The sequence below is a fragment of the Carassius gibelio genome, chromosome B12 (genome assembly GCF_023724105.1).
Source record: "Carassius gibelio isolate Cgi1373 ecotype wild population from Czech Republic chromosome B12, carGib1.2-hapl.c, whole genome shotgun sequence".
Taxonomy (NCBI): domain Eukaryota; kingdom Metazoa; phylum Chordata; class Actinopteri; order Cypriniformes; family Cyprinidae; genus Carassius; species Carassius gibelio.
In genome coordinates this window covers 18,073,481-18,096,386 of record NC_068407.1, presented here as the reverse complement: position 1 = coordinate 18,096,386, position 22,906 = coordinate 18,073,481, and the positions used below count along the sequence as shown (strand labels likewise).

Here is a 22,906-nt window from a genome sequence, read left to right as displayed (position 1 = left end):
GCCCACCGAGCCTGCCTGGAATTGAGTCTTTTGGCAGTTCTAATGTACTCTAAATTCTTATGATCGGTCCAAACAATAAAGGGAACCCCTGAACCCTCTAACCAGTGGCACCACTTCTCCAATGCTAATTTGACCGCCAACAACTGTCTATTGCCAATGTCATAATTACGTTTGGCAGGAGATAATCGATGAGAGAAAAACGCGCAAGGGTGGACCTTATCGTCTGAAGCAGCACGTTGGGACAACACTTCTCCTACCTCCACCTCTGATGCGTCGACCTCCCCCACGAACTGCCGTGTGGGATCAGGGGTGACAAGGATGGGAGCCAAAACAAAGCGGTTCTTGAGGTTAGAGAACGCAGCCTCAGCTGCGTCAGACCACCTGAACGGAGTACTGGGGGAGGTCAAGGCTGTCTTAGGTGAGGCTAGTTGGCTGTAATTACGAATAAAACGCAGATAGAAATTGGCGAACCCCAGAAACCACTGTAGGGCCTTACGGGAATCTGGAGATGGCCAATCTATCACAGCCTTTACCTTGTCAGGGTCCATTCGTATTCCCTCAGATGATACTATATACCCTAGGAAGGGGACCGACTGTGCATGGAATACGCACTTCTCCGCCTTGACAAAAAGCCCATTCTCTAATAACCTCTGTAGTACCCGTCTGACGTGTTGAACATGTTCCTGGAGAGATGAAGAAAAAATCAGTATGTCATCCAGGTAAACATATATAAACTGATCTACTATATCTCTCAACCCGTCATTCACGAGTGCTTGAAAAACCCCGGGCGAGTTGGAGAGCCCGAACGGCATCACCAAATATTCAAAGTGCCCTCTAGGGGTATTAAAGGCAGTTTTCCATTCATCCCCATTCCTGATGGGGACCAAATGATAAGCGTTATCTAAATCCAATTTTGTGAATACAGATGCTTCCTGCAACTTCTCGAAAGCTGAAGACATGAGTGGTAACGGATAAGTATTCTTAATAGTAATGTTGTTCAGCTCTCGGTAATCAATGCAAGGTCGCAGAGAACCATCCTTCTTACCCACAAAAAAGAACCCCGCCCCTACTGGAGAAGAGGAAGGACGGATGAACCCAGAGGCTAAGGAACCAGAAATATATTTCTCCATGGCCTCCCTCTCAGGAATAGAAAGAGAGTATAACTTGCCTTTAGGTGGAGATTTAAGCCTGACACTAAGTCTATGGCACAGTCGTAGGGACGATGTGGAGGAAGAGAAGCAGCCCGGGACTTACTGAACACTTCCTTCAGGTCCAGATACTCAATGGGCACGTTTGGCAAAGCCATGGTCTCCTTCTGAAAAACAGAAACAGGAACAACAGGACAGGCAGAAACCAGACAAGACTCATGACAACTTTCACTCCACAATATGACAGTGTTAGAACCCCATTCCACTCGTGGATTATGTTTGAACAACCAGGGGTGACCTAAAACAATGGGAGCAACAGGGGAGTCCATGAGGAAAAAGGATATGGTTTCTTGATGGTTGCCAGATGTGATGAGTGTGATGGGTTCAGTATGGTGGGTGACATGAGGCAGTTCCTGGCCGTTGAGTGCGGTGACATGGATGGGAAGACACACAGGAAGGACAGGAATGTTCAGGTGATGTGCAAGTGAAGAATCAATGAAATTACCTTCGGCTCCGGAGTCCAGAAGGGCTTGGCATTCATGATGGTGATTCTTCCACCGCAGTTTCACCGGAAGGAGGGTCGATGATGTGGGTGAGGACTTCTCAGTGGAGATCCCACCCGATAGTAGCCTCAGGTTTACTATCGGGCTGACTCTTTTACTGGGCAAGAGTAGTTGTTATGGTCAGAGCCTCCACAGTATAAATATAGTCCTTGGGACCTCCGCCGTTCCCTCTCCCTCCGGGACAGCCGAGCTCGACCCACCTGCATGGGCTCGTGATCGTCGACAGAACCGACCATGTTCTCTCGACTCAAGCGCCCCCTACTGGGAGAGAATGGAGGTCTGGAAGGACTGTGTTGGCGGCCCAGGCGATTAAACCTGGCCTCCACCCGCAACTCCAGGTCTATGAGTTCGATGAGAGTAGGGGGCAGCTCGAGGAGATAGATCTCCTGCTGAACACGGTCGGATAACCCATGCAGGAATCTATTCCACTGCGCCGCCTCGTTCCACTGGCACGCGGCCGCCAGGGTACGGAACTCGATGGTGACAGATGAATGTCCTTGTCGGAGTTCCGAGAGGCGATGGGCGGCCTCCCTGCTGGTCGCGGCCCGGTCGAAGACTCTCTTCATTTCGTCAGATAGGAGGTGGAACAAGGCACAACACGGATGTTGATTTTCACACACAGCCGTTCCCCATAAGGCAGCCTTGCCAGAGAGAAGTGTGAGCGTGTACGCTACTTTGGATTCTTCCATAGCGAAAGTGCGGGGCTGCAGAGCTGCATCGAGCACTTGTTAAGGAATGTTCTGCAAAAAGTTGGCTCACCAGCGTAGTTCTCCGGCGCCGGAAGTCGCGGCTCTGGCCGGAAGTGGTTCTGGGGAATCCCCGGGGGAACGGTCGGTGCAGGCGGTGCGATGGGCGCAGTGGGAGACGTGAGCTGATGGATCTGCTGGGTGAGCTCGGACACCTGTGCAACCAGCGCTTGGACAGCGCGTCCGCTGTTTGAGATGCTCTCCTGCTGCTGATCCATTCTCTTGACGCTGTGGTGCATGAATTCGATGAGGGTGTTGGTGCTCGCTGCTTCCATGTTGGTGAGATCGTTCTGTGACGGCTGGTGAAAGGACAGTCTGGAAACAATAGCGAGTACAAGTATTTAATGAGAGGATGAGATTATGGTACAAAGACACACAAAGACGATGATACAGCAACACTCCAGAGGGATGGTTTAGGCGGTGAGAAGTCCAGATGGTAGTGGAGAGAAGGTGAGGAATCCGGGTGTTGATGGTGTGAGGCAGCAGGAGAGAGTGGCACAGGAACTGCGGGGAACAGAGCCGAATTACAATTAACGGAGACGCCCACAACTAATCAGTGCAGACGCGGAACACACAGAATTCACCACAAAGTGTAAACAACCCGAGATCACGGTTTACCAACCGTGACAATAAAAGAGTACAAAACAGTAATATGAAAACGACCTTTTACCTATAGGGGCGCAATTGTAGTATACGCTCTGATGGGTCGTATTTCAGGGATTTGGACAAACGACCTATACAAGCGTATTGGTTGGAGGACAGGTTGGTATTTCAGAAACTGCTGATCTACTGGGATTTTACTGTACAAACATCTCTAGGGTTTACAGAGTATGGACCGAAAAAGATGAAGTATCCAGTGAATGGCATTTGGCTTAAACAACATGGAAGCATGGATCCATCCTGCCTTTAATCAATAGCTCAGGCTGCTGCTGGTGGTGTAATGGTGTGGGGGGTATTTTCTTGGCACACTTCGGGACCAAATGCATTATACTGTCATGTCAACGTGGACCAAATCTAAGAAATGTTTCCAGCACCTAGTTGAATCCATGCCATGAAGAATTAAGGAAGTTCTGCAGGCAAAAGCACCCAGTACATGTTTTAAACATGACTAAAATTAAGCCCCTTTCACACTGATATTCCGGATAATAACCGGGTAATGTGCCCCGCTGATTGTTATCAGATCATTAGATTATGGTTCATTCACAATGCCAGTGAATTCCTGGAATCTGTGCGTGCGTTCACACACAAACCGTAAAGGTCCCGTAATGAAACGTGACATCAGGATGTGACGTGTAATGAACGAGTCAAAAACGCTAGGCACGTTAACTTTAAATTGAACTGGTGAATAATCTAAGCTTCAGTGCGGAAAGTGAGGAACTACCTTATCTCTACTTCATTACAGTTTGCAAATATTTTTTCATTGCGAACATTGATCTGCCTTTAAAACAGCAAGTAAAAGAGTCACACGATAATGTGCATCACTACGACACAAGCTTTATGGCATTGCTTCTGGCTTTTGTTCACACAGATCTCATTCCGAGACTGAAACCAGCAATGTTACTAGGTCCCCAACCTGGGATCGATCCCGGAATCAATCCTGGGAAGTGTTTGTATTCACAAAGACAATCCAGCAATTTTCTTGGAACAATGTGCAGCGTGAAAGGGGCTCTAGATAAAGGATGAATGATGTGAACTGAAAATCAATTTGTTATAGAAGTTTTGTAAAAATAACTTTTTTTAAATATATATTTTGGCAACAAAGAATGATTAGATCAATTCCTTCATGAATCTCACTGTCATGTTTTAAAGGCAGAGCTGATGGACATGATCATGGCCTAAAACTGTGGGTAGAGTGACTAATGAGCTGCATTCATGCTGGGTCCCTGCTGGTCACCTGCTGCGGTTACTGCCCTGACTAAACATGATGAAAACAGTGCTGTGTTCTCTGCTTTGATCTCATGCTCTGTTCTCTCTGCATTCTCTCAGTCCCTCATTTCTGCCTCTTTCTCATACCACTCTCTCTCTCTCTCGCTTTGTTTATGCTCTGTCTCAGCTGGTTCTCTGCTCTCTTCGCTGGTCGCTGTAGGCTCAGGACAGAAAGCATCTCTGACCATATGTATGACAAAACAGCTGTGTAAGTTCCCCTATAGGCATGCTTCATGATGTAACATGCTAGCATCCTGTGCTGATTTTAGAAGTCGGTGCTGATTAGAAAAAATATTAAAAATTAATGCAATAAAAAAATATATATATTGTGCCCTGACCAATATGTAACTTCTGTATTAAGCAAATTTCCTGCCACAGGAGCATTTCAAGATTGTATTTTTTTTATTATTATTAATTTTGCAGTCAGCACAGGCCAGCTGCTACGATAGTCATCGTGCGTCACCAGACCACTTTTATCAAGAGCCGTCTGCACAGAATGAGGAGTTGTTCACAAAGCATGCATTGTTGCATTCCAAAAAAGGCTGGACATTTTAGTGCCAAAAACATGACCATTTCCAACTTCTCTCTTGCAATTTGTTTTAAATGGGCCATTTTTTGCTTCTGACCTCACAAACCATGGCAGTTCAGATTGAGTCGGTTTAAAAAAACATTTTTTTAGACTGGAAAGAAAGACTTTTCAGATGAATACAGTTGACTCAGCACATTGGGCTATTATAGTAGATTAAATGCCTAATTTCAGGACAAGCGTTTTAAAACTTTTTGATGCTACGGACCTAGTGTTAATTTAATTCACGTAAAATGTGATGAAGAATATGAATTGATGATCATTGACTCTTCGTTTCTGATTGTAATAAATCCAAACACTTAAACAGCCTCTGTACAAAACAAAGTTGTTTTTTTGTTGTATTATATATATATATATATATATATATATATATATATATATATATTTTTTTTTTTTTTTTACAGTTTTCATAATGTACAGTGACTTAATATCTACTGTATACAGTATAATAATTTAAGGCAACTAGATAGTGTAAATAAACCATATGTCTTATGACAGTATATCGACAATATTTTTGTGCTTATAGAAGAAAATGCAGTGCAGTATTTCTGATGAAACTTCTCAAATTACAACTATCATTATCAGTTATCATGATTACACTACACTTATGAAGTGTCGATTGAGTAAAACTAGACAAAAATTCCCATAGTATTAGTTAATTAAAACTTGATTTGGCAAAAAACAGGATAGGTTGACTAAATCGAAATGGTGAAAACTGAAAAGTACTTATAATTTTTCAAGTCAAGACAACAAAAAAAATGACCCTTGTACTTTTTGTTGATATTATTGTACTCAGATATCTTAAATTGTGCATGCAAATAAGTGTATACTGTTTATAATACAGTAATGCAACAACAGTACTCGTTATTATCTCCACGACAAAACCTTCTGTTTCAAGTGAGTGGACTTGCTGCACTGCCAAATTTTCTGGCACATTAAATATTTTTGCATACTTTGCAAGCCTGGTGGTGAAGCGAGCTTCTGGTATGGTGTATTTTGCAGCTCAGTGTGGAGAGGGTCATTGCAGAGAACCGCTCAGCGTGATGTTCCAGTTTGAAGATCTATGGCTCCTTAATTGATGACTCTCCTGAAACCCATTTGAAGTAGGAAATTACAGCAAATAGCTTTTCATTTTTTCTTTTTTTAAATGAAACCAAATGGTTGCTTGATGATAATGTCCTCCTGGGGAACACAAGGCCGAAGATATGTGCCTTTTTTTTTTCTCAAGATGGGAATTGACTTTTCATTGAAAAGTTTTCTCTTTCCATAGCCCTAAAACATTGAAAGATTGTATAGAAAAAAAGGCCTATATCTTTCTCATTTTCTTCTTTCAGGATGAAGATATTCCAAATAAGTTGTTTTTTCAAAGACACTTCAGTATCACTCACAATGTCTGTCTCACCTTGAACACATTCAGAAAGGCAATGTATTGAAAGTTTTTCAAGACTTTAATTTGAAATTTAGTACAATGCTTAGTACAATCAGACATTGATTTTTCCTGCAGCATCTAATAGCCTTTGACCAAACTGCAATGTCTTTATCTCTAGTGCCTCAGAAATGCCTCCACCAACCTAAAACTAGCAGACAAGAGGCATCCAGAGACACAATTAATGTCTCTGGATCTTTAAAGCATAATGTAAAGCACAATCTTTCAGAGATGACCGATAACATTGTAGGACGTTTAAAAACTGGACTCAAAGGCTATGTTCAGACTGCAGGTAAATCAGATTTTTTCTTAAACAGATCTTTTCAAGCAGACTGTCAGCACTATTAATTGCAAGTGATCAAATCTGATTTGCGTGTCCAGACATAAACAAATTTTCTACATGGGTTGCTTTGCTTACAATGTAGGCGTACCCACGTTTTTGATAAGGCTTTCGAAACATATGCAGGAAAAATGGATGTTAAACATCTTATTCTCCAAATAAGCGCCCTCTTGAGTCACGGGGCAGAACTCGGTCATGTTGTACTCAGAGCAAGCTTCATCTTTGTTTGAATACTGTATCACTACTTTTTACATTTTCGTCAACGGTTTTGACATTATCATTGTGTGTTGTTTTATGAGTGACACTAAGTTAACAATATGTCGTCTTTTCCCTGGACATGTCCTCTTTTTGGAACAAAAAAAAATGTGTCCAGCCGGGATTTCTACATTTCCCACAATGTCCGGTATATGGCTTTTGCTTTCTTTTGGGTTTTTATATTAAAGCCCTGCACAGGTCTGTTTTCTTTATCCCCCTCATTCTGAATTTCTGACCATTACCGCCTGCTTCTCCAAACATTCTAATATTGCATATAATTTTCGTCCATCAAGGAGCTGCTATCAATATGTGGAGTATTTAATTCACTTTGGATGCAGCTTGTGTTGAATGCAGGGTTGCCATTTTTTGCATTAAATTTGACTGATTTTTAACTTTTGCGATGGATTGATTTTCTTCCATGGGTTAAAGGTTTGAAATATTGCATACTATAAATTTAATTTGACCGAAATGTTTGTATTGAAAAATGTGGTAGATGTTAAGTTTAGTGAAGGATGACCACTAATACGAAGCCTTTTAGCTGTGTTTATGATCAGTCTGCATAATGGTGACTGTAAAGTCTTTTAGGTAAGGAAATGAAATATTTTAAAACGTATCGTTTATAAGTCTAACATTTTCCAAAACTGGAAACTTTTTAATGCATTTTGCCTGTTTGTTTACACGACCGTGGTGTTTTGGGGACTGAAAACTATTTAAAAAATATTTGAAAACGCGTTTCAAAGTGCAAGTTTTTTTGTCCGTGTAAACACCCAATACAGGAATCTTTGAAAACGGTGACATCATGCATGTGCGTAGTGCGTGTTAGGTATGTAGACATGTCCAGTATGTGTACATTTTAATGGCAAGCGTCAACAAACATACACAACAATGGCGGAGTACATGGTACTGTTGTTGCTGTTGTATGTGATGCGGAGAGGCATCCTAAACAACATATAATCATCACTTCTCTACATACTGTTTACTAACAAGGTGACAGCACCAACTACTGGCCTGGCATACGTAATATAGCGTTTTTGGCCATTTTCGCAGATTTGTAAAAAAAAAACGCAAATTGTTTTAAAATGTTGGTGTGTATACATGGAACTTTTTAAAAATGCAAGTGAAAAACATTTCAGTTTTTGACTACATTATTGTCATGTAAATGTAGTCTTATATTACAAATTGTAAAAAGGGGTATAATAAAGGGGCTTTAAATCAGATATGAAAAAAATCTTATTCCATGTTTTCTTTTTATCGATACTTTCAAAGCCCCATCTCGATATATGCAAAAAGAAAAAAGCTGACAAGCTGAACAAGGACAAAACATTCTCAATGAAGTTCCCACTGTATAAATGCTATTATGTATGGAGAAAATGAAGTCAAACCAGTGGTCTCAAACTCAGTTCCCAGAGTTTAGCTCCAATCCTAAATAAACACACTTGAAGAAGCTCATCAAGGCCTTCAGGATTGCTATAAATTTCCAAGCAGGTGAGTTAGAGCTGGTTGCAGGGCTATGTCCTCCAGGAATTGAGTTTGAGGCCACTAATTTAAGCTATAAACATATAAACCTGTGAACACTTTTCTGTCAAACAAACAAACAAATAAATGAAATAGAAATTGCTGAATCTTCTGTGACTAACTTCCCTGTCCATAATCCTGAAAAGAGATCCACCAATCAAATAAGCCGCTGTTACCAAGGAAACGAGAACTGTTCCATTGCCCAGTAGTGACCACACACTCCCAGTGATTTAATCAAGATGACTGCCTACTGAAATAGTATTTTCTTGAAATATATATATATATATATATATATATATATATATATATATATATATATATATATATATATATATAAGCTTTTTTTTTTTCTTGAAATTGTATCACAAATCGCTGTGGAGCTATACATTTATTATTTTTGGTTGCTTTTACAGAAACATTTTTACAATAGATATTCTAATTCGACCTCTAGATTTGATAGCTTCGATATTTGACCACTATTTATGGATATACTTTGTAACAATGACACTAATAGTTCTTATTTTGGCCTGGAATGCAAAATCAATCTGGAGTTAATGATATTTTGAATAGAATAACGAGACACAAACTTGTGTATATTCAGTCGCGTTTGCTGCCATTTATTTTTGATCAGTGCTTCGCTACTCAACATACCAACTTTTACTCCAAAAGTTTGCACATTATTTCGTATTTCTTTAAATAGCATAAAACCATAATTTCTTAACGACCTGCAGAAAGATGGTTCATACCGTTCCATCAATCAATATTGCGTAATCATAATTCCCACATTATGGTGACCGTAAACTTTTGCGTACTGTCTCATAATACATTTATGCGTCACTTTATTATTTACAATATCGGCATTAGGTCACAGTAGAGTGAGTTTTGAGCAAATACATTGTGTATTAATCTCATACTGTCACTGTGAAATAAATTTGAATATATATATATATATATATATATATATATATATATATATATATATATATATATATATATATATATATACACACACACACACACATTTCCTCATTTAAACAAAACAATCTGTTATTCTGTATCTATGGCAGTGAGCTATGTCTGGGCTTTCCCCCCGATATGCTTGTGAAGTGCTGCAGTTGGCAGGCATTCCCATACTGCACTGTTCTACTTGTAGCAGCATGGGTCAGAGAATCAGATTTTTCCATCAGATGTGTGAGGCCTCGTAGGAAAAAAATAATGTAGGGCAAAGAGTGGAAAGAGGGGGGAATTCTGGAGAAGGGTCACAGTTAAGGTTAAATAATAAATCAGTAGGGATTATGCCATGGTAAATGAGGATTTTCTTTTTCATGAAAATACTAATAACATTATATATATACTATTATTAATGCTATTGATTTTATCGCAAAATAACTTGTTACTGAGGTGTTACTGACTTCGCTCATACAGGATAGAACAACGTATCTATTTTATGGTACTTTTTTTAACCCCACCTTGTTACACGTGTGGTGTTCCTAAGAATGACTTGCCTACAAAAAAGAAAATGATGCTTTAATATTGTGATACATTGAGATCAGTCGTTTTTATAAGCTTGTCTTCCTTCATTTAGCACAGGTTTGGTATTTCTTCTTTTTATAAAAAAAAAAAGAAGAATATCCAAAATAATGCATCTTGTTCTCAAAAACGAAGGTGCATAAGCTCAGATCAAAGGCTTACAACCAGTCATTTTCAAAAAGAAATGCAAGACCTGTGTTAATCAAAAGAAAACAAGTTGCCAGAAAGATTGAATGCAAGATTTGGTGATAATGTAGCATAATGAGAGAAGTACAGGCAATTTTTAAAAGGTCAGTCATTTTTGCCGAGGATCACCAAATTAGGTAAAAGATTTTAAGCACAGCACAGGGGTTAAAATGTATGAACATTTAGCAGTCCAGTCGGATAATGTCTACAATAAGATGTTAAAAATCACAGTTGATGTTACTTCCAGTTTATTAATCGCACAAAATAGGCTACGTAAAAAGAAAAAAAAAAGAAAAATCAGGTATTCCACACCATTAGCTGTTATATACTGCATATTTTAGTGAATTTAGTAGATGTTTTATGCATACAGAATATTTATATTCTCTGCACAGTATATACTGCAGCGAAATAGTATGATAATATGGTATTCTGCGATCTTCTGCATATTCTAGTAAAACTCCACAGACAGCAATTGTATAGCCAGAATTCATCCACAAAGAAAAGTAGGACATTTTACATTCAATTCTGTAAATAAGCTTTATAGCACTAACAAATAATGATCACAGTTTAAAATAATAACAATACAGATAAAAATTTCTGCTTCAAGGTTGACTCTCTGGAATACCCTGCTGTGTGAACTTCTATTGTATGCACATTACTATAAATGTGTTTTTCATTTGTGCTTAAAAATGCTGGATGAGTCTGAATTATTTTCAGCAAGCCAGGGATGCTGTTGAGAGATGTTTAGGTGGTATTTAATAATATATCCTAACAGTACAAAAGTACCTCAACATTATTACTTCCTCAAGGTGAGCTCAGAAGAACAATTTGTTTTAAATCAGATCTCTCAGGGTTTCAGGGACTTTGCTTGATCTTTAAAATTATGAGAAATGTGTTAGGTCTTGATGTCCAGGTCATTAGGCTTGAGATGATGAGCTCTGTTGAAACTTCTACCCGAAGGGATTTTGTTAGGCCTTGACCAACAATAGAAGACAAATATTTCAGTTACAAAGGCTGTTGTTGAAAACTCATATATCATGACAATCCCACTGCATCATGGTTGTGGAAACTTATAATAATTATTATTATTTAGTAATTTAGGTCACTCAAATGTGTTAAATCAAATCAAGCAAGGTCAAAAAAAAAAAAAAGAAATAAGGAATTGAAGAAGGTAAGACTGCACTTGTTGTATTCTTAATGTTCTTTGTGGTTACTGTGCTGGTAACAAGCTTTAGAATTCAAGGTAATAAATATGTCTTATTTATACTATGCCTGTGATATTTGGTCAAACTTATAATTATTATTATTATTACTGGTGATACTTTACAAAAGGGTCTTATTTGCCAACATTCATGATTAGCTAACATGAACAAAAAATCAGCAATACATTTCTTGCAGCATTTATTATATATTATTACATGGCTCTGTGGAACACTTGATTCTGATTGGTCAGTCGTGACATTCCAAGCTACGTTATCCCTCGATAATAACCGGTAAAAGCTGATAACACAGGCTCATCCGGTTAACTGAAGTTGGCGCTGTACTCTTGCTAGCAACAGTTTTTTCTTGGTGGAAGCTTTGTGTTTGTTTAGCTAATAAAATATTAAAACTCGATTCTAAATGGTGTACGATTATTTAACTATGTCATCCTGGTATTGCGAACTCGCTCTCTCATTTCATACAAACGCAGCTGCTGCCATTTTGCTTAGATTATTTTGTACGTTGTAATGGATTATAAGATTTTAAAACAATTCTTTTATTGCCTTAATTATTTATGGTGAAATGTTGTGTAATAAGTGGTTCGACTGCACCGTTTCCCTTAAATGTCTGTCTAGTTTGAACTTGCCGCTTGCTTGCAACTGCTGTGTACACTAAGCTTTGCGTTCAAATATTTCAATTCAAATCAATATTTAGTGTCCAATTATTTACTTATTTGGCAAGCATACCTGTCAACACTCCATTTTTCCTGTGAGTCTCCCGTATTTCACACCCATCTCCAGCCCCCTCCCGTTTTGTTATTTGTATATATTTGTTATTTGAATAGCCCTACCTCGTTATGAATAATCTCATCAATACATTATTAGGTTGTCCAGTTGACAGATCTCGTATGAAATATATCCTACTCACACAATAGATACATCATGTAATTTTGAACCCATTTGTGACCTCAACCTGGCTACCTGGGGGGAGTCGTGGCCTAGTGGTTAGAGAGTTTGAGATCTGTTGCGCAGTTGATATCTGCGCAGGTAGACGGAGGGATTTTAATCACGCATCACTAAAAATGACATTAAAAATCTCAGGTGGTGCTACGGCGATAAAAAGTAAATATAGCTGCAAATATAATAACAGCTGATCAGAGGAATTTAATTTCATATCACGAAGCAGCATCGACAATTCCCATGCTGTTTGCAAAGTATGTCGCACTGATTCCAATATCGGACAAGGTGGGTAAAACGACGTAACGTAATGTATTTAACTTCAAGTACATTAAATATTTTGTTACATGTTCCACATACACCACAGTGTTTCTTTATGTAATATAAAATTTGTTATAATAAAGATAAATAAAAAATAAACTTGAATAAGTCTCATTATTATCACATTAATTCTTATTAATAAATATGTATTATGTATTTACTTATGTGTATTTAACTTGCCTCTGACCCGCCCCAAACCCAACCCCATCTGTCGAGATTTTCATACAAGATCCTTTTCAAGCTGTTGCCCTTAAAGTACTTGACCAGAGAAAACTGACTGTAAAAGAAAATGGTCTATTCGCATGATGTTATGAATTGCAAGTGGTGCTTGAAAAATTGCCATGGATGTTGTGGATAGTTGCCAGGGCATTGCTATGCGGTTGCTATGGTGTTCTACGAGGTTTCGTCACATTGCTATACAGTTCCTATGGTGTTCTAGGTGATCCTAGTTTGTTATTTATTGACCCAAGTCAACAGATCGCATCCCAAGCCTTTATAATATCCTGCTCTCTAAAATCTAAAGTCCAAGAGCTTAAAAAGCCAACACACCTCTCCACAACAACCCACACAATTTGAGGTGTCTTTCATAACTGTAGTTTAAACAGAAGTAGAACAATTGTACACCAATATTTTAGGGTTTACTTAGACCCTTAAGTTTGAGTAAAATAATAATGAAATTTGCTTTAGTAAACACCTTTTAATGGCGTGTGAATCAGCATTCAAGCACTTGTGTAGGGTTTGTTTCAGGCCTTAAAATAACTGTAGTCTAAACATTTGAGGTTTCAACTGAAGTTTCTCAGAGTTTCATTTGCAGCGGGTGCCGTTGTGGTTTGCCAGTAGCATGGATTACTGCTATAAGGACTTCTGTTCTTGTTTTGGTGTTGCAGTCCTGAAGCGGCCTCTTGCGTTAGTGAAGAACTGTCTTCATGATGGCTTGAGGATGATTGTGATGGAGCAATACTGTGAAAACTGGACCAGAAGGGAAAAAAGACACTTTTGTAATTCTCTTTTTTTTGTCTATCTTTCTTTATCTGGTTTCTCAGACTCACTACAGTGATGGAGAGTACATTATCAGACAAGGTGCCAGAGGGGACACATTCTTTATCATTAGCAAGGGAAAGGTAAGATCTTTTTCCAGCACAGAGACAGAACACCACTAAGGTTGCATGCATGAACAACTTTTGAAGAAAAGTTTCTTTCCTGACATCATTTACTCATCCTCGTGTTGTACCAAACCTGTATTCAGGTTTAAGACATAAAGTCAAGTCTTAAAAAGGATCTCTGGTGTTTTGAAGAATTTTCATGCAGCACTTTGACATACAGTACTAAAAAAAAAAAAGCTAAAAAAAATGACAGAAGCCAACATAAAAAGTATCATAAAAGTCCATATGAGCTGTGTGCTATTTTCCAAATCTTTGAAAGTTATACAAAATCTTTGTATGAAGAACTTAAATCTACCTTTAAATAAATCTGCCCTTTAAAGTGGTTGGTCTTTTACTGCCAGTAGTGTATAAGGTAATGTTTCACCCACTGAACCTTTTAGATTCGAGAGCTTAAGTGAAGGGTGAGACTTAGTGAATAATGACTACATAAATTTCAGTCCGTTCCTCACATGAAGATATTGACTGACTTCAGAGGATTTAGACTTTAAGTTTCATTGTCTTCCTGAAGCTTTCCAGACATGGTCACTGTGAAATATTGTAAGGAAAAGAGCTGTGTGTCAGTTCTTCAAGATTCTTCCTTGATCTGGCCATTAATCTGAATGCATTTTCAGGATCCTTCATCCCTTCAAATACACTCTCTATTGATGCTCTATCATTTGTTATCATTAGTGTGACAAATGTCAACCCACAACAAATCAAGTTAAATAATTGATATTTTAAGAACAAATCAGTGTTTAATTTAGCCTTCCAGCTTTTCATGACCAATAACCTGTGATTGCAGGTAAACGTTACTCGAGAAGATCTACCCAATGGGAGCCCTGTCTATCTGCGGGCCTTAGGTAAAGGAGACTGGTTTGGAGAAAAAGCTCTTCAAGGGTAAGACATTTTTGCACACTACTTGGCATGCTGCAATTGCAGCTGGCTGCTGTCCATGTTTACGAAAGCATTCATTGACATCAATTATGCACTCAATGGATCATGTGCTTCAGGGACAGCCTAATGGGCTGCTAACTGCAAAAATCAAATGCACGTCCAAACAAAGCATCTGTTTTGAGTTATGTTCAACTTGCTGTGGGAGTACTTTGTGAAAGGAATTTTGAAAGCATTACCGTGCAATCAAAATTTACCTTATTAGCTCCTAAATACACATTCTGGATATATGAGAATAAATCTGAATCTTTCATCAGAATGCAATGACTTTTCAATTTCTTGTACGGCTGACATTACTGATCTCTCTTATTTGTGAAGTCTTCCTTTACATTTTGTCCTGTTTCACTTGGAAATATTTCACATTATGGAAGTGAGTCGTGAGCTGCATTTTATTTAGCTTTTAACCTGATTTGAAATGGGCATGTATGAAAATGGCTGTCATATTTGAGACTTTATTTGCAATGGACTGGGTACACACAGCGGTTCATGAGTAAAGCTAATTTGAAAAGAAGATGAGACCAGTTGTGTCAGAACAGTCAGATGCACATCCTCCCCACATCATATTTCTCACAGGGCAGACTGGTTATGAACATTATCCTCCGCTCTAATTCCATATTATTCTTGCACAGTCCCACTGCTGCTGATTCAATTGAGGCCAACTGCAGGCACCTTCACACAGCTTCAATTATGCATTTTTAAGTGAGTTATTCCTGCTAAGCAAAGAGATGCTTTTCAAATTTGATTTGCACATTTATTTCCACATTATGGTTTTAGTTTAGTTTCTGAACATCTGTTGCATGTGATACAGCCAGAACATATGCAGTGGGGACCCCTAGTGGAAATCAGAGGAAGCGTTAGTCCATTAATGGTGGTGGTTTTAACGAACAACAATCCAGTTAATTGTTAATGTTGGGCAATTACCCTAATAAATAGTAGTAAACACAGTAAGGGGTTTCTACACACACACACACACACACACACACACACACATATAAAAAAAATAAATAAATAAAATAAAAAAATAAAAATAAAATATTTTTTATATATATATATATATATATATATATATATATATATATATATATATATATTTTTTTTTTTTTTTTTTTTTTTTAACAAGCACGCATCAATGCACTTGGCTGGTGTGCACAGCTGTGTTACGATATTAAGCTTGTCATCGACCCTGAAAAAGGGGCAAGCTGCTAATGGACCGAAAAAAAGGGGACTGCAGATTTCACACAAAATTAAAGGTCTGTGCTGGGAAAATGTATATTTGTTAGGATTAACTTGAGTGAGAGAGTAGTAGGATGTGTTTTGGCCACAGGACTCATGGGAGGAGAGCTCCTGATGAAATCTTGGATCAAGGAGGACACACTTTCATCCCTTTTGAATCCCAATGTTCCAGTCTTGACCAGAAGTGAGATGCACAAGAGAGTGAAATAAAATATTGTTTCGGAGCTTTCTGATTATATCGAAAGTGAAGAGGTACTAATCTAAGCTTTAAGTTTTAGCTTACAGTCTGATTGGAAGCACCATATTTTAATCAGTGACATTTTACAATATCTAGTTAATCCATTAGATGTCAAAGGCTATCAGTAAACAGTTCTTTTACTGCATTTAGTGATCTTGGATTATGCTGATTTTTTTTAAAATTTTTAATAAAATTATGCACAATAGTATATTTATAAGTCAACCTAAAAATAAATTATGGTCAATGCATTACCAATGTTAATGTTAAATTAATTAACGATTTAATTATGTTTTTAATTACATTTATGGATAGTACTTTATTACCAGTTTTATTTGTTACAATATATGTAGTAATTATTAAATTTAGGCAGAATCTATGTTTTTAACATAGTAAATATTTTAGGGCAAGATATTGTCTTTGCAAGTACTGTTGGTACAAATAGAAGCTCTGTATTTATAATTATACATAGTGTGATCTATTGATCAGTTGTTACTTTGTTTCTGTTCACAAAGCCACCTAGTTAGATGGCTCTTGCTTTGATCTAAGCCCATGGAAGACCAAGCTGATGAGTTGTAATATGCTGTGTAGTGTTTTAGTTTTTCGCCTGAAGAGGTGTTACTCCTACAAATGTGTGTTCTTGATCTTCATGTCTTTGATCTCACCTCTCACAGTCAGCTTTAATTAGTACACAATCTTATTATTATTATTTATTTATTTTTTGGTTGCTGTTTGTTTAGTTTATGTCTTTTTTAAATGGTAGTATGTTTAGCAAATCAATCAGCACTCTATTGAAGTGGATCAAGTCAGACTTTCATCTTAAACAATATTTTTACGCTGTTCTGAGTCGTGTTTGTGTGATATGGGAGCTGCCTGGGATTTGACTAAGTATCAGGCATAACAATAGCTGTGGTCTTGTGGATTAAAGGAGACCCACTGCTTTGATGTTCAACAGCTTGTATGCTAAGTAAACTTTCATGTCCCTCTTAAGCAAAACACCTTGTTGAGCCAAAACAATTTATTTGCCGCCAGTTAAGGATATGTTGATCAGACCTTAGATTATTGTCTTCTGAAGTTTACACACCGGAAGGGAAGTATACAAACACACTCAGATAAAGGATCACAGTATGGGTGACCAGACATAAACATGTCAGGTCACATTACCAAAATTCCATCAAAACCAAATGAAATTAGGCCCCTTTCAAGATCATTAAACATTTTTTTTTCATGGTAATGAAACCAAATTTATTATTTATTCTCAAAGTTGATTCATATTATATTTTTATTACTTTAATTGTAGTAGATTGAAAAATTTAAAAAAAGTTTATTTAAAATGTGAATTAATAGAAAACCATATACAACCTACAATGTATAAATACATTTTTACTTTTTAAATACGATTTTTTAGTGTGCAGTGTTACTAAGAACTGGGAACGAGAGGCAACATAAGCTTTTTTTTATTATGAAATATGACCCTTGCACATTCTTAGCAGGTTTCATGATATTTACCGTATATGATTCCTTGCCTGCTATTTCCTCTTTTTTTTTTTAAGACTAGCATTGGCATTTTTTACGACATTGTTTTTGTGTGTGTATTTGACTTGTAGTATTGCATGTTTTTGATTGTATTAGTTAATTTTCACTTAGAGTACACAATATAAAGTTGCTTTATTGAAAGTTCTTTTGGTATAAAAGCATCTTAAAAGACAATTATGCAAATATCAATTTCATAGAAAATTGAAAGCTTTGCTATATCAGTGTTATTTTCTTGTCAGCTAAATCACAGCTATACTTTAATGTTAATTACCCCTTAATTATTTGAGGCACTCAAAAATAAAACTGCTTACTGTATATTTTCAAGTACACTTATGTTGTTTCAAACCTGTATTAATTTCTTTTTACTTTGATTACAAACTGATATTATTCACATTGCTTTTTGCAGTTAATACAATGCAACATACAATGAACAAGGGCTATCAAACATTTATTTTTGAGTGTGCTAACCTACAATTACTATGCTACAGTACATTGTAGACCTCTCATGATTCACAACTGGCACATTAACCTTGGTTTCTAGCAGAACCTCTCGTTGTGCCACGTTTGTCCTGTTATTCTCCCAGCTTGATTGACGGCTCTGACCTTTCCTTCATAAACCTCACACTGTACTTGCTGTGATGTGTGCTCACTACATCCAGACTTTGACTTACAGCTGAAACATGTTTGCACTGCCTGGTCTTAACCTCTCTCTGTCTTTCTTTGACTTCATCCTCTCCTAATGCTGTCACAGCATTCAAAGACAGCCCTCTACCTCTGAAGTGTGCCAATGGTAATTGAAAGATGTCTCCCTGTGCCGGACTTTCTCGGTGGCAATTTTTATCCTCATATGTGATAAGTGTAGCTGTGATGTGAATAGCACAGGACTGATGTAATAATCACTTTAGGTGTTATAATTGGACCTTATTCGCAAGAGCTGTGCCACCTCTGATATGTTCCTTCTCAACGGGAGGTATCTTTTTCACAGTTGTACCGGGAAACATCTTATCTAATGAGAGCCAGTTTGAGGCAGTTGAATTCCAGCATATGCAGATAAGTCTCAAGACAGCGGACACTAATGACACCCTAAACATAGACTTGTCCACAGGAAAGTGAAGAATATTCACAACTGTGTGGTGCTAATTGGAGACCCATATGTCAAAGTTGAGGTTGAGGGTGACATGTCACAGTTTCTCTATTGTCCTTGTATTATGAAAAGACCACATTGGAAGCATTGGAGACTGGAAACATTTACTTTTATCGTTTATTTTGCCAATTTTCAAATGCATAAAATGCAAATACATTGCCCCATACCCAGAGTTTTGATCCTAAAACATGAAAATCCATAATAAAAACATTAATTATATTTTGAAATGTGTTTACTTTCATATCATGCCATGACTATGTGGATATGGCAGGCAATTTACTGGCTTTTTAAGGTAATTGCACATAAGTGGTTTGCTGTCTGCAGCTGGTTTTGTTGATGTCCTTGTAATGTGTTGTAAAGTTGCTGAACAAATCAGCAATTTAAAGAACAATCAACGTAATTGTAAAGATGCACCATGATTTTGTTCCTTGTTTGAGAGTTGTTTGCCTGTTTAAATCTCTTTAGCAAATTGCAAGGGAGTTGTGGGTGGTAATCAGGGAATTGTTGTATAGTTACAGGTGTTCTGAGTGGTTTTTGTGTGTTGCATTTCCTATGGAGTTCAACAAACCACTTGATTTGAGGTACAGTTCACATCCCTACATAAACAAGATGAGATGCACCCTAACATTTAATACCTTGAGTTTGGGTCAGTGCAAAAAGCATTTTCAATAATAATAGCTTGCTTTAGTAAAGAGCACTATTAAAGTCTTGAGTTCTATCAATGCTGTCTCATCGAAAAATCATGACTCCACCTGCACTTTTACAAAAACTTCTAGGTGAAATTAACAATAATAGCAGTAGAAAACCAATAACTTTATTTGTTTTCACACAGATTATGGCTGCATAAGATTGATTGTTGATGACTTCATTTCAATAACATTTACCAAACTAATACATTTAGATGTTTTCATCACAAAACCAGCTTCATATACAGTATATGGATTTTCTGATGTGGTAAACATGCTCAGAAACTCACCCGGTCCAGCATTGCACTCACAATTTGGAGTGTGATGACATGAGTCCTATTAAATATAAGCCATGACATTCGATAAACATGCACAAAGGCTTGTAAAATCAAGGTAAAATGGCATGGTTGAATCAGCAAATGTGTTTTTATTTCATTGTTTTTGATGTTATCTGGTTAAGGGTGGGGTTTAGCCTAGGTTCTACGTTATTTTCAAATGCAATAGAGCATTAATCTATTAGAGCAACTCATCCAGACATTTAATTTCTGAACTGGGATGGTTTAAGAGTCAAGTGGCACATCCTGTTTGTGTGTGAAGGCAATCAGCATTCCCACCTGGTCATTGTGAATTGGCAGTAGCAGCTGCTTGAAGCTGTCATCCAGAATTGTGGTCCACACACACACACTGTTGAGGTTCAGGCCATCCGCAAAGATGACCGTCTATGCCTTCATCCTTTCTGTAGACATGGACTTCACTTCCTGTGAATGTTCGTCAGAATGTGGCGAGGAAGACTCCAGAAGGCAACCATTCTGTTGTCTGCTGTATGTGTTTTGTGATGTGAGAAACCTTAGTGATTAATTTGTGGGTTACGCTGTACCATGCGGTGAAAAATGCTTTACAATAATAATGGCTGATGATTAACACTGTTCCATTTGTCACTGATTAGGAAGAATTATGTTCTATGGATGCTTATTTTTCTGAAATAGTATAATGGATCTTGATTTGATGTTTTCCTCTTATGAAGTACATTGACATACACAATTATTAACAAATGTTTAGTTTGACTTCATAAAAATCAGACTGGAATAGTTTTAATTGGGCTAAAGCTTTTACATGAAATTATAAAAATAAAAAATATTTCTTTAGTCTGGCTGAAATCAAAACGTTTAATTATATGCAAGCAAACTTATTTATTAAATTATGATGATATAAGATTTTATATCACAGTAGCTGTTTTTTTAATAACAGCTATTTTTGCTGAAAATTCTACAAAAATGTTTTATATATTTAAATCTCTCTCTCTCTCTCTACACACACACACACACACACATATATATCCACTTGACTGAAATATTGAAGGGGTCATGTGCTGCTTAAATAAAGTTGCCAGTTTAACTTAAATCTACACTTTTTTTTTTACTCCAGTATTTTTAATCAAGGTATTTAACTGAAAATAAAAACACATTTATAAGACAATATTTCCTTATTATTCTCTAATGAAATGATATTGCAATTCAGTAAGTATTCAAAATTAAATACATTAGAGACTTCATAGGGCTGTGTATGATTGACATGTATTCTTTGTGTCTCCTCAGAGAAGACATCAGGACGGCTAATGTCATCGCCGCTGAAGCCGTCACCTGCCTTGTCATTGACAGAGAGTGAGTTTTATGTGTGTGTGTGTGTATATTAATGCTGTTAAATTTGATTAGTCTTTCATCTTTTCCACTGTGCTCACTAAATTACCGCTGCTAATTTCTAATGACCTCATACGACTTTCAGTTTGGCAAGTTCATGCTAGTTTATGCCAGTTAACTTCAGGGAACCATTTCTTCTCATTTGCCATCCTTAGACAGCAGACTGTCGGGAAACAAGTCCTCATTTGAGTGGCACAGCGTGTGACAAAACAGTTGGAACACAATGCCTCGCTGCGCAGTGGGACTCGTAGACCTCCTCTCGTCTCTCTAGACATCGTACTCTAGAGTCCTTGATTTTACTTAGGTCTGAGGAAACGATATAATAAGCAACCCCTCATGCAAACTGTATTTCACTCTCACTGCTGGAAGTCGCCCATTATCTCAGCCCTGTCATCAGACAGGGGTTTATGGTAATGCTCATTAAAAGACTCTTGTTGTTGTTAAATTGTATGCTAGCTGACCTGTGATCAGTGGGGATTTTAACCACTGATTCATGCAGTTGATTTACTGAATAGAGCACAACAGTAAGACTCACTTTTTATTAGCTTTGGATGGGGAAGTATTTGAACCTTTCATTTTATCCATAGGGATTTCAGAAGAAAACAAAGTTAAAGTAAGTTTTGAGCTGAAAGGGGAAATTCTGTCATTTTCTTTCCGGTCACATACTCGGTTTTATTTTTTGAAAATATTTACGTTGGATGAAAGAAATATCTACTGTTAACTGGATACATTTGGCAAACAATTGCTCACTGTCATTTAAGAAGATTCTAATCATTTATTTAAAAATACATAATTAAATTCACATTAATAACATTTTTGATACATGTTTTTAATTTCTTAATTAAAATATTTTTTTATAATATCCTTTAGGCATTAAAAAACATAAAATGAATTCTTAATAAAGTAAAAAAAACATTGTTTTATTCTAATTAATTTTATTCTTTTTGAAAAACATTAAAGCGCTTTTTTATATTTTACATGCATTATAATATCATATGTTACAGTATTTCAAAAACACTTGATATTTTGGAGTTAATAATTCATATTTGTAAAATAAATACAATTTGTATAAAAATATTCTATGCTTTAAAAACTTTTACACTGACATACTTAATATGTAAGGGCAATATGTTTTATATATGTGACCATTGACCACAAAACCAGTCATAATGGTACCTTTTTTTATTTTAATTGAGATGTGTACATCATTCATGTATACATTCATCTGAAAGCTGAACAAATAAGCTTTCTATTGATGTATGGTTTGTTGGGATAGGACAATATTTGGCCAATATACAACTATTTGAAAATCTGGAATCTGCAAAATTGCATTTAAAGTTGTCCAAATGAAGTTCTTAAAAATAAAAAAAGTAAGTGTTTATATATTAATGGTAGGGAATTTACAAAATATCTTCATGGGATATAATCTTTATATCCTAATGATTTGTGCTATTAAAGAAAAAATCTATCATTTTGAACCATACAGTGTATTGTTGGCTATTGACAAAAATTATGTTTTAAAACTAGATTTATGATAGGGTTTTCCGATAAATTTTAGACTCTCTCATTTGTCATGGACCCATT

The 22,906-nt window shown here is 36.9% G+C and overlaps 1 protein-coding gene across 2 annotated transcripts in view; it reads left to right on the top strand.

Moving 5' to 3' along the window:
• Positions 1–22,906, top strand: part of LOC127968992 (cGMP-dependent protein kinase 1) — a 161,029-nt gene that overhangs the window by 112,092 nt on the left and 26,031 nt on the right. For both annotated transcript variants that reach the window (XM_052570535.1, XM_052570533.1), the window contains exons 6-8: positions 13,742–13,819; positions 14,643–14,737; positions 21,221–21,286. In XM_052570535.1, the coding sequence (XP_052426495.1) occupies positions 13,742–13,819; positions 14,643–14,737; positions 21,221–21,286 (239 nt within the window). The remainder of the gene's footprint in view (positions 1–13,741; positions 13,820–14,642; positions 14,738–21,220; positions 21,287–22,906) is intronic.